We start from the raw sequence: 18,512 nt of genomic DNA, 5'->3' as shown, positions 1-18,512 counted from the left end.
TCATGCTCAATACACACATGATGTATACTAAAAACCTGGCTGGGTGAGGTCAGCATTTTCAAATAATGGAAACAATTCTGGAAACAAGAATAACTTCACCCACACATACTTTCTGAAACATACTATGAACGTGTATATATACACACACACACACATAATTTAGCATTAGATTATTGCTAAATATTTGTAAAAGAATACCTTTGTGGAGTGTGTTTATGAGCCAGCTGGTGGCCACCCTTCACCCTAAAGGTGGTTGTATTTCAGTAACGATGTTGATAATTTATAGAAAGACATTTTAGCATCATTGTACATAGCACCACAAACAAAATATGATCATCACTTCAACAGATACTATGAGTTAATCACTAATCCCCTTGGGGCCAGGGAACTATACTTCTCTTAAGCTGCTTAAATAGCCTTCAAGTAGGAAGATCATATAAAGAAAAGAGGTGAAAAAAGCACACTGGACTGGAACGCTAGATTACAGCACCACATTTTCTAAGCATGCAACAAAACTAAATCCTCCCACCCTTTACTTCACATACATTAATACCGTGGGGTTCTCTCTATCACCCCGGTCCTGATAACCTCCAATAGCTCCAGAGGAAGAGTCTGTTTCTGTTTAAGGTCTAACCCTGAAACCGCTGTACCCTATACCTCTAAGAGGGGTACGTGGTGGGGAGAAGGAGATAGGCAGAGGAACTATTTGTTATCAGAGCGCTGGCGTTAGTTATTGTTGCAGGAGCTTTAGGATACTCGACCCTAGAAACCGCCCCCATGCAGATGGCAAAGGGATGTACACAACCCCCCCGCGGTCCATCGTTAAGAGTTGCGGATACACCCCCCCACACACACAACCCTGTAAGAGGAACAGAGATCCCACAACTTCCCCCCGCTCTCCCACTCGGGGGGTGGGGGGGAGAGACCGCACAGCCTCCCCCCGTTGGGGAGCAGGGCAATGGGCAAAGACCCTCCCACACGCAGGGGGCTGGAGAGCCTAGTTCCTGAGCTGGGGCACTTAAGGATGATTCCAGGGGATGATACTTCCTTCCAGCCCTATTATCTCCTTCCCCCGACCCCATACAGCCCACCTACCCCTCCCGGCCCCCACAGCCCAGCACAGGCAAAGCCTCCCTAAGACGGACGGGAAGAGATAGGGTCCAATTCACTCACCCTCGGCAGCTCCCAGCCAGACTCGGCTTCGACCCCCTCCCGCCCCTGCATCACTTCCGGGGGTGAAGCGTCAGCTGGTTGCGTGTGGCGGCAGCACGCAGCAGAGCGTCCCGACGCTGCACGTACAGTGAGGGAAAGAGAGGGCAAGAAACCTACCCCACCCCGGCCGTGGTGAGTGGGGATTCTAGGCTGGAGTGAACCACTGCGTGAGGAAGGGGGGAATTGTGTGGAGGAGGGCGAGAGGGTGCTTAGTCCTGAAGATAAAGAATGAAGGGAAGTTGGAGGGGAAAGAGATCGATGCGGAGATGAAGAGAAGGCCTAAACTGGTATTCTGTGGACTGGTGTTGCCAACTCTCCTCCCCCCAGCCTGTTACATTGGTACAGTCCAGCCTTGAAGGCGCCCGGGAGAGTAACGCGTGGGGTGCTGTCCTCTCCGCCTGGGGGCGCTGAGGGGGCCCCTGGGACGGCTCCCTGCGGACTGGCCCAGAGCAGGAGAAGGGGGCTGGGGGCGCTGCCTCTGCTAGTATCACAGCAAGGCCCCGCGGGTCTCAGCCAGGGCTCCGGGCCCCCCCGAGGGGCCGCCAAGCAGGGCCTGTGTTCGCGGCGCTGGGGCTCAGGGCAGAAAGCTGAAGCCCGGGTCCCTGAGCCCTCCCTCCGGGGCTGAAGGTAAAGCCTGGGTCTGGGGCCCCAGGCAGCTGCCCTGCTCGCTACCCCCTAATGCAGAAAACCAGTTGTTGGGGCACAGCTGGGCCATGGAGTTTTTATAGCATGTTGGGGGTGAGTGGGACTCAGAAACAAAAAGGTTGAGAACCCCTGGTGTAAAGGCGCCCCTGCTCTCCTGCACCCAGGGGCCTCTCTAGCTCCAGGCAAGCTGGGCAGCTGCCCAGGGCAGCCACTTTGGCCCGACTGCCCCTCAGTCCTGGCAGAACTGGAGCCAGGCCAGCTCTGAGCACTGCTGTGCCCAGGTGCACCAGGTCCAATGCCACTCACTCAAATGTAGGGTTGCCAACCCCCCAGGATTGTCCGGGAGGCTCCAGGAATTAAACATTAATTTTAAATGAAAGATTATGTCATGTGATGAAATCTCCAGGAATTTGTCCAACCAAAGTTGGCAACCCTACTCAGATTACCTCCTGTCATAGCAAAGTAGGCCTTCACCTGCCTACGGGTCTCTGTGCAGCCAGGGTAATGGGTACCCCTGGTGCCTACAGAGACTCCAATCATAGAGAAGCAGGGGCTCTTGCATCCAAGAGCCGGCTTCCTGCAAACATCACAATGGGGATTCCTCATCTCATCCCCAGCCCAAGGACTCATGGTTCTGCACTTTGGACCTCACTGCTTGCACCAGTGGAGCGTCCCTGTGCAGGGCCTCCTTTTCCTGTTTTCTCCAGGTTGGGGCCCATAAGGCTAGCAGATTCCCTGCAAACAAAGGTTCTTGCAGCCTCCACGTGTGGATAAAACTACACCCACTTGAAGTCCTACTTCCACTGAGGGTCCCAAGAACTAGTTATTGGGCCAGCTCTGATGAGTTCAGTATAAATGAAAGTGAGGACATTTTTTTTTTAAACATTAAAACTAAATGCATATATTTAAGCTTTTAAAACATTCTCTAGTGCTGTGGTTCTCTTATCGTGGCCCAGGAGCCAACAGTAGTCTGCAGAGCACATCTTGGAAACATTTTGAGAACCAAGCAGTGGAGGATGGAAGGGATGGTAGTGCATGTAAGAAGCTCACTTGTAAAGGAGCCACAGAATTAAAAAAAAAAGTCAGAATCATTATGGCATTATTATTTATACCTATTCTTGTGTTTGGGAACTGTTCCAGTTTTAGGAAATCTACTTATTTCTCTTCATGCATTCAGTTGCCTTCAGCTTAGAGCCAAGAAGCAAATAAGGTGCATAAATCTATACTTTACTTCATGTTCACAGTCTTATATGCCTCTATTATAGAAGTAAGGTCGTACAAGGATACCTGAGATTTTATTCCATGGGCTAAATTTGCCACACAGCATTAAAACTCTCTTCTCGGATTGTGATAACGATTAAGAACCAAACAAGGTAGGAGGGGGGAAAAAGACATTAAAAGCCAGGAAAACAAGCCCATGCCATTTTTGAATTGGTAGCAAAGTTAAAATCAGTATTGCCCTTGACTGCTTATGACCACTGTATGTTTTCAGTGTCAGGAGAGGTTTAAAAATATTTGAAGCAATAAAATTCCTTCCCCTATAATAACCTGAATGATTTCTCTCTTCAGTGTTTCACTTTTATTAGAAAATACAGGGTAGGTAGGACGCAAGATCCACATATGCTAGTTAGACTGGACAAACCATTAACAATCCTAAACTGGCAAACTCAAAACTATTTGACTTTATAGGATTAGTCCTGGACTAGATCTTTTCCATTTAGTCACATGTAGTGCTGCATAGAATCATAGAATATCAGGGTTGGAAGGGACCTCAGGAGGTCATCTAGTCCAACCCCCTGCTCAAAGCAGGACCAATCCCCAACTAAATCATCCCAGCCAGAGCTTTGTCAAGCCTGACCTTAAAAACTTCTAAGGAAGGAGATTCCACCACCTCCCTACGTAACACATTCCAGTGTTTCACCACCCTCCTAGTGAAAAAGTTTTTCCTAATATCCAATCTAAACCTCCCCCACTGCAACTTGAGACCATTACTCCTCGTTCTGTCCTCTGCTACCACTGAGAACAGTCTAGAGCCATCCTCTTTGGAACCCCCTTTCAGGTAGTTGAAAGCAGCTATCAAATCCCCCCCTCATTCTTCTCTTCCACAGACTAAACAATCCCAGTTCCCTCAGCCTCTCCTCATAAGGCATGTGTTCCAGACCCCTAATCATTTTTGTTGCCCTCCGCTGGACGTTTTCCAATTTTTCCACATCCTTTCTTATAGTGTGGGGCCCAAAACTGGACACAGTACTCCAGATGAGGCCTCACCAATGTCGAATAGAGGGGAATGATCACGTCCCTCAATCTGCTGGCAATGCCCCTACTTATGCATCCCAAAATGCCATTGGCCTTCTTGGCAACAAGGGCACACTGTTGACTCATATCCAGCTTTTTGTCCACTGTCACCCCTAGGTCCTTTTCTGCAGAACTGCTGCCGCGCCATTCGGTCCCTAGGCTGTACTGGTGCATGGGATTCTTCTGTCCTAAGTGCAGGACTCTGCACTTGTCCTTGTTGAACCTCATCAGATTTCTTTTGGCCCAATCCTCTAATTTGTCTAGGGCCCTCTGTATCCTATCCCTGCCCTCCAGTGTATCTACTTCTCCTCCCAGTTTAGTGTCATCTGCAAGCTTGCTGAGGGTGCAATCCACACCATCCTCCAGATCATTTATGAAGATATTGAACAAAACCAGCCTGAGAACTGACCCTTGGGGCACTCCACTTGATACCAGCTGCCAACTAGACATGGAGCCATTGATCACTACCCGTTGAGCCCGACAATCTAGCCAACTTTCTAGCCACCTTATAGTCCGTTCATCCAGCCCATACTTCTTTAACTTACTGGCAAGAATACTGTGGGAGACAGTGTCAAAAGCTTTGCTAAAGTCAAGGAACAACACGTCCACTGCTTTCCCCTCATCCACAGAGCCAGTTATCTCGTCATAGAAGGCAATTAGATTAGTCAGGCATGACTTGCCCTTGGTGAATCCTTGTTTACTGTTCCTGATCACTTTCCTCTCCTCTCAGTGCTTCAGGATTGATTCCTTGAGGACTTGCTCCATGATTTTTCCAGGGACTGAGGTGAGGCTGACTGGTCTGTAGTTCCCTGGATCCTCCTTCTTCCCTTTTTAAAGATGGGCACTACATTAGCCTTTTCCAGTCATCTGGGACTTCCCCCGATCGCCATGAGTTTTCAAAGATAACGGCCAATGGCTCTGCAATCACATCCGCCAACTCCTTTAGCTCTCTCGGATGCAGCGCATCCGGCCCCATGGACTTGTGCTCGTCCAGCTTTTCTAAATAGTCCTGAACCACTTCTTTCTCCACAGAGGGCTGGTCACCTCTTCCCCATGCTGTGCTGCCCAGCACAGCAGTCTGGGAGCTGACCTTGTTTGTGAAGACAGAGGCAAAAAAAGCATTGAGTACGTTAGCTTTTTCCACATCTTCTGTCACTAGGTTGCCTCCCTCATTCAGTAAGGGGCCCACACTTTCCTTGACTTTCTTCTTGTTGCTGACATACCTGAAGAAACCCTTCTTGTTACTCTTAATATCTCTTGCTAGCTGCAACTCCAGGTGTGATTTGGCCTTCCTGATTTCACTCCTGCATGCCCGAGCAATATTTTCATACTTTTCCCTGGTTATTTGTCCAGTATTCCACTTCTTGAAAGCTTCTTTTTTGTGTTTAAGATCAGCAAGGATTTCACTGTTAAGCCAAGCTGGTTGCTTGCCATATTTACTATTCTTTCTACACATTAGGATGGTTTGTCCCTGTAACCTCAATAAGGATTCTTTAAAATACATCCAGCTCTCCTGGACTCCTTTCCCCCTCATGTTATTCTCCCAGGGGATCCTGCCCATCAGTTCCCTGAGGGAGTCAAAGTCTGCTTTTCTGAAGTCCAGGGTCTGTATTCTGCTGGTCTCCTTTCTTCCCTGTGTCAGGATCCTGAACTCGACCATCTCATGGTCACTGCCTCCCAGGTTCCCATCCACATTTGCTTCCCCCACTAATTCTTCACGGTTTGTGAGCAGCAGGTCAAGAAGAGCTCTGCCCCTTTTTGGTTTCTCCACTACTTGCACCAGGAAATTGTCCCCTACACTTTCCAAAAACTTCCTGGATTGTCTGTGCACTGCTCTATTGCTCTCCCAGCAGATATCAGGGTGATTGAAGTCTCCCATGAGAACCAGGGCCTGCGATCTAGTAACTTCCGTGAGTTGCAGGAAGAAAGCCTCGTCCACCTCATCCCCCTGGGTCGGTGGTCTATAGTAGACTCCCACCATGACATCACCCTTGTTGCTCACGCTTCTAATCTTAATCCAGAGACTCTCAGGTTTTTCTGCAGTTTCATACCGGAGCTCTGAGCAGTCATACTGCTCCCTTACATACAGTGCAACTCCCCCACCTTTTCTGCCCTGCCTCTCCTTCCTGAACAGTTTGTATCCATCCATGACAGTACTCCAGTCATGTGAGTTATCCCACCAAGTCTCTGTTATTCCAATCACGTCATAATTCCTAGGAAGACATCAGTGCTCTATTGTAGTGTGGCTACTGCTACATGTTTTGGAGAATCAATTCTTGGTTCTTTCCATTTGGATGAATTTATGTAGAAAGCCAGTGATAAAATCTAGGCCATTGATTTACTATTTGAGTTGCATTCTTCTTGCTTTCCGTGTTCCTTATGCTTTCTGGTCAAGGGATTATTCAATACTTAGTGAAAGTTTAAAGCAACCAGAGTTTGATCTTGAAGGGCTCAATAGTACATGTGGCCCCCGCCCCCTTCACTTCCTCCTTTAGAATTACCACTAAAGTCAATGGGAGTTCCAAGTGCAGAGAGTCTGACTGACTCAGAAGTGTTGAGTAATACTTGGGTCACATCTGTTTTAAAGCTGAAACTTCTATAACAGAATTCAAAACCAGGCAAAACTGCCCATGTTCCAGTTTTCATTACAAACTGGTTACTTAAGCTATTTTCACACCAAAAAAATACACAAATGTATTATTGTAGATGGAAACCATGACAAACTTTTGGGTCAAATTCAAGAGTAACCCCACTGAAGTCAACAGGGTTATACCATTGATAAAGTAAATGGGGTTACAATAGGGGTGGATTTAGGCCTCTGGTTTTGTTTGGCTTTCACCCAGCACTAGGCAGAACTTGGTGGCTTTGAATTTTGCTGTAAATTTGGAGATTGGATGAAAATAAAAAAAATTGAAGGAGTGAGACATTTCAAAAGTGAAAACCCATCTGAGTTGCCAGCTGAATGCATTGTTTTTACCCAGCTGATGCAGCCACTTACAGTGTGGCTATCCTACAATGTTTGTAATGCAAAAGATTAGATGGGAGAATCTTAAATCAGTTTGATTTTTTTGGAGAAGAAAGATAGGACGTGAATGCTGGATTCTGAGATTAACATTATTGGGGAATGCCATCTTCTCAGTCATCCCAAGAATCCTTGATTTCTCCTCTTCTCACAGACTTACAGGAGCTAACTGTTACAGCTGTTGTCCCTTATGGAAATTATGAGCCAATTCAACACTTTTGTAAATCCAGGGGCTTTACTTCAATACACTTAGACCAGGGATGAATTTGTTTTAGTGACTTTGTTACCATGGATAGCTGTGAAATGGAGTGAATGATTGCATGTCACATCTACCAGCTGGAGAGAAATTGTGGGTTACCACTTAGCTAAGTGTTATCACTGAGCTCTAAAATAAAAAGCTTGATACACAGTTCTTGCATTTTTTAAATGAACAGTAGCCCAAGAGTGGTATTAAAAATACAGTGGTACAAGAAGCCATCACATTCAACCTGGATAGAAACAATGTTGTATAGGATGTTGAAATAAATGATTTATTTCCATTATAGACATCTGATCAGTTTTGATCCAATAGACTGTCAAATAATTTATTTGACTTGAATAATTTATTTAAATAATTTCAGAACTCCTTGCCAGTAGCAAACAGTCAAATAGCTGATGATGTGAAAGAGAAGCTATGCTGCTCTTCAATGTAAACATTATATTTGACAATATCAAAGCTGCTGTTTTAAACTGTTCCCTATAGAGTTATACTTTTTCCCCAAACAAATATAGTGTCAGCACCAAATCAAGCGTTTGTGCAATATTAATGAGCATCCAGGTTAAAAAGGATGTAGAAGAAGAGATCCATTGTTAAAGTTTCTATTTCCTCTTATTAAAATACTACTTAACACCCTTCCTTTCTTAAAATCCTAGGTACATGCTGGATTTGATACAGATTTGATACTTAAAGTCAGTAGATGATCTTTGACTTAATAAGGATGGACAGAAGTAAACAGATGTACAGCTAAATTATGGCTGTCTTAACACAGGTGCATTGTGGGGAGTAGGAAGATGCAGAGTATCTTCTCCCTCCAAGCATGTTACCCAGGAGGTAGTTGTAATTTGGCTGCTTGCATTTGAGAGGCCTCAGTCATCCCTGCACCTCTTCCCTAGCCCCTAGTGTGGCTCAGGCTCTATGCAATAGGGGCAATTCAAGGACAGGGTTTTTACATGTATTTATATACAATACTTCATCTAAATTCCATGGCATTCTACTCATGGCAAAACTTTGAAGATTTCACTGTATTATTTAATTTTGGAACTTAGGGTCAACTGTACTAAACCCTCAAAGGAATCTGTATTTGTTTTTGAAAGATGTATTCTTAGGTTTTAAGATCTACAAGATTCTTTGTTTTAATTGCCAACAAAAAAGTTTACATTTTCAGCATGCAGTAATTCATTAACTACTCAAGGTTTCTTTGCAGTTTTGGATACAATGGACCATCTCATGTGCCTGATCTGCCCGCTGATAACAATGGGAGTTTGCATACTGATCACAGGCATGATATGGCCCAATATCTCTGTCTTACAAGGTTGTTTTCAAAACTGCTAGTCACAGCACCCAACAAACTCTTTCTTGAAACTGCATGCTGACATATTTGGTGCATCTCCAAAGACACAGAATCAGATCAGGTCTGGCCTGCAACTCAACATTTTATTAGTGCTTTTTACACACACACACTCACTTTTCCTGGTTTTTTTTTGTGAACATCACCTGAGATTTGTATTGCTATTATAAAGTTCAGCCAAAACAACAAGGGGCCATAAACTTTGAAAACACATGCCTGTAGTTATCCTTTATGGGCCACATTCTGCAAAGAAGTAAATGGTGTGTAAGTTAAAAAGTGGTTGTAACTATCACAAAAGGTGTGTTAGTGGTACAGTGGTGTTACCTCCTCCCACTTGGCATACAGTGGGTGTGCAAAACACTTCTGACTTACACACCAAGGAGACAAGTAGAAGTTAAGTAGCAACTAACAGGAAGTGTAAAATAAGGTAGGGTCCCCTTACTGCACCCACCTAGTCAGAGTAAGAGGTTACATGACCTTTTATTGGACCAACTTCTGTTGGTAAAAGAGACAGGCTTATCCTCAGCTATGTGTAGCTGGAAAGCTTGTCTCTTTTACCAATAGAAGTTGGTCCAATAAAAGATATTACCTCACCCCCCTTGCCTCTCTAATATCCTGGGACCAACATGGTTATAACACTACAAACAATTATCTTACACTCTCCTGTTAGTGGTTTTCCTGCTGTTTCTCTCTATCCACTCAGTGTATAACAAATGCACTTTGCACATCCACTGAATCCTAGATCAGTGCAAGTTACATTACTTGACCACTCGGTCTTAGTTTTTGACCAAATTACACCCATCATTATGAGACTTTCATAAGGGTTGGACCCTCTTACACCTGAGGCTAGATTCTGGGATGATTTACAGTGGTGTACATTCAGATTAACCCTTGCCATCATTGAGTTACTTCAGATTTACACTGGTGTTACTCAAATCAGAATCCAGCCATAGTTTGGATTTTGGTGTATTTGTTCTTATAACTGCTCTGGGAAGTGGGAGGGGCTTCCTTGTACAGTATCAACTTCCTATTTTGTATATCTCTGCAGGGAGCTGGGTACAATCTGGCTGTTAACTGTTAGAAACTGTTGCTTAAGATTAACAGTGGGAGCTGCTGGTTAATGACCATTTTTGCAAATCTGGCCAGTGACTTTTACAGGACACTTTTATATTACTACCTTCCTCTGCCTTCTTCATTGCATATGTTAACACGACAGCCTACTTCTACTCCGACAATGCATAAACAAGGAAATAAGTAGAACAGTGTTAACTCCAACTCCATGTGAAACAGAAAAGAGAAAAAATTCATTGTTTGTTAAATGAAAAAAGTTAGAATCAGTGGAAAGAGAAATTAGTTTGTAAACAGCTAAGAGATTTCCAAACTTGGGAGTACACTAAAACCAAAACTACAGTGTGCAAAATAATAGCTGGTAGGGCCAGCTTATAGCATATGTATTAAAGGTATATGCCTAGGGTCCCAGCTTCTGGAGTCACATGATGAAATTAGACAACTTCTCCCTCCTTCCTGCCCTCCCTTTGCCCCCAAGTATGTTTCTAGCCCTCATGCTAACAAAGATAACCTCTGACAAGCTGATCAGAGTGTATCCAATACAATGATAGGCCTCCACAGCCTGCCAATAGCTCTTGCATGGGTGACCCTTCAGCTACCTACAAGCAGAGATGAGGCCATGGGGCCACAGCAGAGGGGCTCCCAGCTGGGATAAGCCTATGGCTCTGCGTTGCCTTAATGCACTACGGTAACTAGTCTTTTCATGTCCTATGTAAACTAATACAAACTACAGTATAAGAATGGCCATACTGGGTCAGACCCAAAGGTCCATCTACCCCAGTGTCCAGTCTTCCAACAGTGGCCAATGCCAGGTGCCCCAGAGGGAACAAACAGAACAGGTAATCATCCAGAGCTCCATTCCCTGTTGCCCATTCCCAGTTTCTGGCAAACGGAGGCTAGGGACACCATCAGTGCTTCCATTAACTGAATGGGAACTATTTATGTGCATAAAGCTAAGCATGTATGCAAGTGTTTGCAGAACTGAGGCCTATATTATCTGTGTTCTTGTTTTCTAGCATTAGCATAAACACATATTTAGCGAGACGTTCTATGAAAAACTTTTAGTTGTGCAAAAAGAATCATTTTTCTCTCTAATCAAAGAGAAAATGACTAGTTAAACATTTTACATCCATTCCTTCAAAAAAAAAATAGTCTCTAGTAAGAGGAGGAACATTAGAAAGACACCATTATGTCTGTATTCCTGAGAATCCCTGACAAGTCATGAAACAAAAAAGTTAGTCTTTAGTTCACAGAAATTGTTAGCATAAAAAGACAAAGCATGGGCAACAGTATCCGAGGGTGAAATTCTGCTTTCAGATTAATGTGTGTAGCACCCATTGATTTCAGTGAGAGAGAGCTCAGTAAGTGCATGTTTGAGGGCACAGTTTGGTTGCACTGGAAAATTGTTGATAAAAGCTAGTTGACAGTGTAGCTAATATTCATGTGGAGAGCTCAACCACTTCAGATCTCATGGGCAAGTTAAAGTAATTCAGAATATCCTCCTGCTCTCCAAAATACCAGTCATTGTCACACATGGTGGGAACATACTCACCAGAGTGTAGGTCTCTGACTTCAGGGTAGAGTCAGTCACAGAGCTACCTGGTCATCAAATGTATCCCGAGATGCTGACAGTTAATGTCTCCCCACTGATAGTGGTTTTTCCATGTATTCATCATAAGCCTTTGCTTTCACATACTCATTTCATCATGTTGCAGCATTTTACATTTTTGGACACTAAAGTATCTTTGACAGTTTTGCAACTCAGAGTTTTGGAATTCCTGAAGCTGAAGTCTTATTCCTGAAGATCTGATCAGCAGTGGATTTGGAGGTTATTGGCGTGGGTGAAATGTTGGCTCTGTTCAAGTCAGTGGCAAAACTCCCATTGACCTCAGCGGGGCTAGGAATTCAGCCCTGATTTCTAAAAGTCCTGAGTAGCTGCATATTCTGTTCAGTTCAATGGGCAGCATGGCTGCTTAGCCATTTGACAATCAGGTCATAATTGACTTGTCAGAGTCCACAGAGGCAGACGTGGCAGAGCCAGGATTAGAACTCAGAAATTTCTAGCTTCTAGTCCAGTGCTCACGCCATGCTACCTCTGTTATCTTTAATCTAATTATTGCCACATTGGAATACATCATCAGAAATGGTGTTATGAACACGTGAGAAACATCTTGCCTTCCACAACATCAGTGCTTTTTCATTTGTAGTCTCAAAATGCTTTGCAAAGGTGGGTAAGCATTATTATACCCATTTTACAGAGAGGACTTAGATGAGACTTGTTTAAGTGACTTGTCCAAAGTAAGACCCAAGAATAGAACCCAGGTGTCCTGGATCCAAGACCCTGATTTAGCAAAGCACATAGGCAAGTGCTTAACTTTAAGCACATGTATAAATCCTGTTGATGTCAGTGGGAGTTAAGCATGTGCTTAAGCTCTTTGCTGAATAGGGACAGGCTTAAGTACGTTTCAATGCTCTGCTGGATTGGGACATTAGAGAGTAGGCATTTTTCCTTTCTTATATAGAGTGTGAATGTTCCCAAGGGTTGGCAGGTAACCATTGTTTACAGCTATTCCACTTCCTTTCACATTACTCAGCAGATCTCAGAGAGAGGAAATATTTGTAAAACTAATTAAAGATTGTGTGAAAGATATACATATGTTTGGTGGCCTTTTATAAACCCAAATGTTTATGCATATGTTTCTTTTCTGTTTTTTTCTTAAGATGACATCAGTTGCACGACAAGAAGTTCTTGGCCTTTACCGCAGGATATTCAGAATAGCCAAAAAATGGCAGTCTGCATCAGGACAGATGGAAGACACTATTAAAGAGAAACAGTACATTATAAATGAAGCCAAAACCTTATTCCAAAAAAACAAAGATGTAAGTGCATCTCTGTCTGGCTTTCAGAGTTAGTCTGTGATTCATTCTTTGCACCCTGTTTTGTTTCAATGGTTGGAAAAACGTTTACAAGAGAGTTGAGTTCCCAAAATGGTCTCCAGTTTGGAAATTTATAGAAATGTAGGGCTGGAAGGACTGTTGCAGATTCAGGGTTAACTGCACCTTTTGACCCCTGACCTGGTCCTCCTTAAGGACACCCACCTAAGCTCCCAGCAGTCACCTGTCAGGCAAAGAGAACATATAAAAACCTAGTTCCTATACACATGCTAAAAGCTTACCAGAGCTCAGCCATCAGTCTTATGGGGTCCTGGTAAGTCAGTCAATCCTTCCAACCCTTCTGTAAGGGCTGGGAACCCCCCTTGACACAGGGTCCTGTCCACTTACTGAATCAAAAGGTCCAGTGTCCGTTTATACTCAGGCTTTTTATACAAAAAGGCCTTTGTCTGCTGGTCTCTGAAAACCCCGTCTGAACCAGTAAGTGCAAGCCTCCCCAAGGGTGGTACCTCTGGAGATATTTACAGCCTGAGTGATGCACCTTAATCCCCCCACCCCCATTTTTATTTCTTGGAGGAGGTGTGGTGACCTTCCCCCCAACAACTTAATACAATATGTTCCCTTCGATATTGCATGCAGTGGCAATATCCATCACAAGGGCCTTGAGAGGTCATCGAGTCGAGCCCCCAGCAGGAGTTGATGCACACCTAGACCATCCCTGTCAGGTGTTTGTCTAACCTGTTCTTCTATCAAGACGAAACATACCCAGGTTTTTTTTAAACCTTTCCTTGTAGATGAGGTTTTTCTAAACCTTTTAACTTTTTTGTAGCTCTCCTCTGCACTCTCCAGTTTGTCCACATCTTTCCTAAACTGTGGTACCCTAAACTCAACACAGTTCTCCATCGGAGGCCACACGAGTGCCAAGCAGAACAATTACCTCCTATGTCTTACATATGGCACTCCAGTTAATACAACCAGAATGATATTAGCCTTTTTTGCACTGTTGGCTTATATACAATTTGTGATCTTCTATAACCCCCAGATCCTCTTTTGCAGTACTGCTGCTTAGCCAGTATTCTCCATTTTGTAGCTGTGCATTTGATTTTGCCTTCCTAAGTGGAGTACTTTGCACTCGTCTTTGTTGAATTTCATCATGCAAGATCTAATTCAAACCTCCCCAAAGAAGAAATCTTGAATCCTTCTAGTTTTCTTCATTAGTTACTTTAGGAGGTTAGAAAGGTCTAGAGACCTTACAAGAAATTGCCAAGGAGGAGGAAAAAAGTTATCTGCAAGTATACTGCCTGTGGAATTGTTGTCTGAAGCAGCTTTGGATCTTTCCTGATGCTTTTGTCTAGCTTTCTGAACTGCTGGCAGGCAGAATTCCGTAGCGCCTTCACCTGCTGATTTTGCTGATCATACAGTAATTATTGGCACTTTCTTTAAAAGGTTTTTTTTCTATAGAAAGTGTGCACAAAGTTTTTAAGTAATACAGTATTTGGAATTTAAAACCTCTCCTTCCTTGTACAGAGAGCACAAACATGTGGACTTCAATGGTTAGAACTGATGCTTTTTCGCCTTCATCATATTAGAGTCCCATTGTTATATGGGAATTGATACCACTTGCATTCACTTTCTAGATCTTGTTTAGGACTATATTTTACCACTGAACTTTTTACACAACACCTTTATTGGCTTCAGAAGGAGTTGTATGCATGGAATGATGGCAGGCCATGGCCCTAAATGTTTTATATTTTTCTCCAGCTCCTATATAGATATATGTAAATGGCTCAATTTATTTTTGACCACTAGTGTTCTTTCCATAAGTGTATTGATGTACACGTGCATCTTCTTTTTACAGATGATACTTATTAACATGTTAGAGTAAAAATCTCCTCAGACCCTTACAGTAAATCTAAGCTCTGATATCCTGCTCCTCCTCGAGGCCCCTAGCTGTCAGCCATATGAGTCAAGAACTGCTGGATGGATCTGAGGGGAATTTTACCTTTAATGACTTCTCTGGACATAAAGATAAGTAAATGCATGCACAGGCTTTCCCAAAGTGTTGGGATTGTCCCATGATCTCTGGGACTAGTATGACATGGCAATGAACTGGAGAATCATTCTAGCTATATTTCTAGGGACAAGGAAATCAATGTCCTACTTTTAAAAATAAAAACAAAACAAACCAAAAAAGTAAATCATGTAGATGTGCATGATTCTAATTCACAAGTACTAATTTCTACACTTTCCCTTTTTACATTTATTTGTTTGATTAGCTAACAGATCCAGAGCTGATTAAACAGTGTATAGAAGAATGCAAGGCAAGAGTAGAAATCGGACTTCACTATCACATTCCCTACCCAAGACCTGTGAGTGTGAATCCAGACAACGTCTACAACAGTGTGTATTTAGTCCCTTATTCAGCAAGCAGTGGATATTTTAGTTAAGGCAGTTTTGACTTCTGGATGAGTGTTCATAAACTGGTAATGACAACAAATCTAGTGTATGCAGTGTAGTTGTAGCCATGTCGGTCCCAGGACATTAGAGAGAAGGTGGGTGAGGTAATATCTTTTATTGGAACCATGGAGGGCTCATCTACATATCTGGGAAAGGTACTTTGAGTGTCACCACTAAATACAAGGAAAAGACAAGCCTGGGAGGTTACATTCATAACTCTGCTAGACACTAAAAATCATGGACTGAAGAGAGACACTGCATTTATGGCTTATTACAACAATCAGTAACCCACTAACTTCCTTTTGTCTTATGAATGCAGAGGTGTTAACAGGCCATTCTGCCTTGAATGGTCCCTTAGAATGTGCGCTAAATAATCTGTGCCACCTTGTGACCCTCATTGTTTCCCAGACCAGTGGAAGAGCTGTGTGTGGTTCCAAAGCTTGTCTCTCTCACCAACGGAAGTTGGTCCAGTCAAAGATATTACCTCACCCATCTTGTCTGTCTAACAAATCTAGTGGTTAAAAATCTTTCCAGATGAAAGATTAGAAATAGTTGGCCTGTCAACTTTTGAGCAAATGCGTAAATATCATAGGGTTGTTTTTGGGGTTTTTTTTGGTAGCCTACACTGAATCCTGGTTATATTAGATCAAGTCTGGTTGTTGGGAGGCAGGGCTGGTGTATCTGTGGGTCCTTTTCCACCCCTCCTCCTGCTGTTCTGGAAATCATACATTAATGGAAGTGACTTGTTTAAACGTTGAGGTTGCTTGTTGACTTGTTTAAACAAGGAGTTGTAGCAGGGTCCTGTGTTTTGTTTCACTGTGCAATGGTGTTTTCTGTGTATCATTCATTTATTTCATCCTTTCCTTTGTCATCCAGAGAGACTTCCCCTCCATTCCAATTCATTACATTTCACCTTCATAGGTCTCTTTCCTTTCAAGAAAATCATAATCCAATTTAATAATCCCCTAATATATCCCTTTTTAGCTGAACCTGGGGAGGGCTTTGAAATTTATATTCTCTAGGGGATCAAACACCTTGCAGGATCAAGCCCTAGAAAAGCTCTGATACATATAGATTAGAGGATCTTTAGAGAGTGTATAAATTTTAAGAATATTGCTGCTTCACTAAGTGATTTTACTAATATTTTCATTTTAATAGCTATCTTTAAGTCTTTCATCCTCAGACAGGAACGTTTGGCTATTTACACCTACCTCTTTCAATCATTGTGGGGGCAGGGGATTAGCTATATGGTTCCCACTAACAATTTTATATTTACCTCTGAGGTACAAAGACTTTCAAAACTAAAAGACTGTCACCCATTTCTCTGTTTGTAGACTCAGTGACTAATTGGGCTTTTCATATGGTGTATATTATCACTATAAACCCGAATCAGCAATAAGGTAGTAGATGGAGTACGTACAGCTTGGGGTTGCTTTGTTGTTTGCTACGTGGTTAGTAACAAAACACAACCACTTAACCACCTTTATAATTTATGGTATATATCGTACTTCCTTCTCTATTGGTTTGTGATCCTATACTTTGGTCCCAACTCTTCTGATAAAACTGTAAATCTGGATCCTATAAAACCATTTTACTGGAATATCCTATTCAGTACTATTTCAGCAAATGATGTATCATCATTTGATGTGAAACTATAAAACACAATGCGACAAAAGGTTATAATTTAAAGGACTAGACTGGGTACCTAGCTATTGTATACATAGGGCCCTACCAAATTCTCAGCCATGAAAAATGCATCACGGACCATGAAATCTAGTCTCCCCCTGTGAAATCTGGTCTTGTGTGGGTTTTTACCCTATACTATGTAGATTTCATGGGGGAGACCAGTGCTTCTCCAATTGGGGATCCTGACCCAAAAGGGAGTTGCAGGGGGATCACAAGGTTATATTGGGGAGTCATGGTATTGCCACCCTTACTTCTGCGCTGCCTTCAGAGCTGGGTAGCCAGCAAACGGCAGCTGTTGGCTGGGCACTGAGCACCCTGCCCGCAGCAATGCATAATTAAGGGTGGCAATACCATCCCATCCCATCCTTACTTCTACGCTGCTACTGGCAGCAGCTCTGTCTTCAGAGCCGGGCAGCCAGAGAGTGGCGGCTACTGACTGAGGGTCCAACTCTGCAGGCAGCAACGCAGAAGTAAGGGTGGCAATATCATACCAGGCCATCCTTACTTCTGCACTGCTGCTGGCGGTGGCTCTGCCTTCAGAGCTGGGCTCCCGGCCAGCAGCTGCCCCTCTCCAGCTGCCCAGCTCTGAAGGCAGCGCAGCTGCCAGTAGCAGCGCAGAAGGGTAGCAGTACCACATACCCCCCTACAATAACCTTGCGACCCCCTCAACTCCTTTTTGGGTCAGGACCCCTACAATTACAACACTGAAATTTCAGATTTAAATAGCTGAAATCATGAAATTTATTATTTTAAAAAAATCCTATGATCATGAAATTGACCAAAATGGACCATGAATTTGGTAAGGCTCTATGCCTACAACAAACACATAGGGCTTGAAAGTTAAATGTAATAGTAATCAACTGGGAAATAGGCTCTGATAGAAATATAAGTAAATAACCTGGTGGTTAGGTATCTGTTCTCTCCAACATGGGAGGAAATGGTTTCCAAGTGTGAGTGAAAACACTGCAAGAGTCCCGCTATCAGAATGTCTCCTGATCTCTGAGTGGGGTTTCAGTTTATCAGCCTGCACAAGAACGTTTAGCTTTATTTTTGTGTGTGTAGATTCATCTGCCTCCTCTGGGTCTCGCCCCACAACGTGGTCGTACATTTCGAAACCAAGAAAAGCTGAGGAAGCTTTCCAAGCCAGCCTACTTGAGATCCTACGATGAAGTTTCATAACCCACTGTCAAAGTGTGGTGCATATTATCACGAACTGCAAGGCAGACATGGCTTGTGTGTGCAACTGTGAATGAAAGTGTGTGCTTGATAGTCACTCTTCCTGACTCCACAAGCCTAGCTGATTCAGTGTATGGAAACTCTTGTATTTAAGATTCAACCACTGACATCAATAAAAGTAACAGCTTTTAAGGAGTGAGATGCAACATGAAGATTAATTTGTGAAGTCAGGACAAAGCATGGCAATTCTTATATTGTATGCGGATTCATAACAGGATACAATGGAGATTCGCAGGTGGATAAATGCTCAGTTGGACCTTTAAAGCACTACCCTGCACCAGGGTCATCCCAGGAGAATCAGGCAGGCACAATGTCTCTTGAATACGGAGGGAGCTTGGCCACCACGCCATCCTGTGTTAGGATGCAGCATGCTCTATTTCCAGCCCCTGGCT

General features: G+C 43.4%; 2 protein-coding genes across 9 annotated transcripts in view; one reads left to right on the top strand and one right to left on the bottom strand.

Moving 5' to 3' along the window:
* Nucleotides 1-1,291, bottom strand: part of DCUN1D3 (defective in cullin neddylation 1 domain containing 3) — a 32,802-nt gene extending 31,511 nt beyond the window's left edge. For 2 of the 3 annotated variants that reach the window (XM_073362238.1, XM_073362236.1), the window contains exon 1: nt 1,174-1,291. The gene's annotated coding sequence lies outside the window, so the exon portion shown is untranslated. Of the gene's footprint in view, nt 1-198; nt 244-1,173 lie in introns of all 3 variants that reach the window. The other variant, XM_073362237.1, reaches the window with a different exon arrangement.
* On the top strand, nt 1,249-18,252 carry LYRM1 (LYR motif containing 1). Of its 6 annotated transcripts, none has more exons than XM_073362243.1 (4): nt 1,249-1,344; nt 12,571-12,729; nt 15,018-15,141; nt 17,947-18,252. In XM_073362243.1, the coding sequence occupies exons 2-4, from the start codon at nt 12,571-12,573 to the stop codon at nt 18,051-18,053; spliced, it is 390 nt and encodes a 129-aa protein (XP_073218344.1). In that variant the 5' UTR covers nt 1,249-1,344; the 3' UTR covers nt 18,054-18,252. The 6 variants fall into 6 exon arrangements, with proteins under 6 accessions (XP_073218344.1, XP_073218342.1, XP_073218341.1 ...); XM_073362241.1 differs by lacking the exon at nt 1,249-1,344 and adding an exon at nt 1,494-1,839; XM_073362240.1 differs by lacking the exon at nt 1,249-1,344 and adding an exon at nt 2,191-2,718.
* Nucleotides 18,253-18,512: the final 260 nt, after the last annotated feature.

Source organism: Lepidochelys kempii, chromosome 10 (genome assembly GCF_965140265.1).
Source record: "Lepidochelys kempii isolate rLepKem1 chromosome 10, rLepKem1.hap2, whole genome shotgun sequence".
NCBI classification, from domain to species: Eukaryota; Metazoa; Chordata; order Testudines; family Cheloniidae; genus Lepidochelys; species Lepidochelys kempii.
This window is presented reverse-complemented; position numbering and strand designations above follow the sequence as displayed.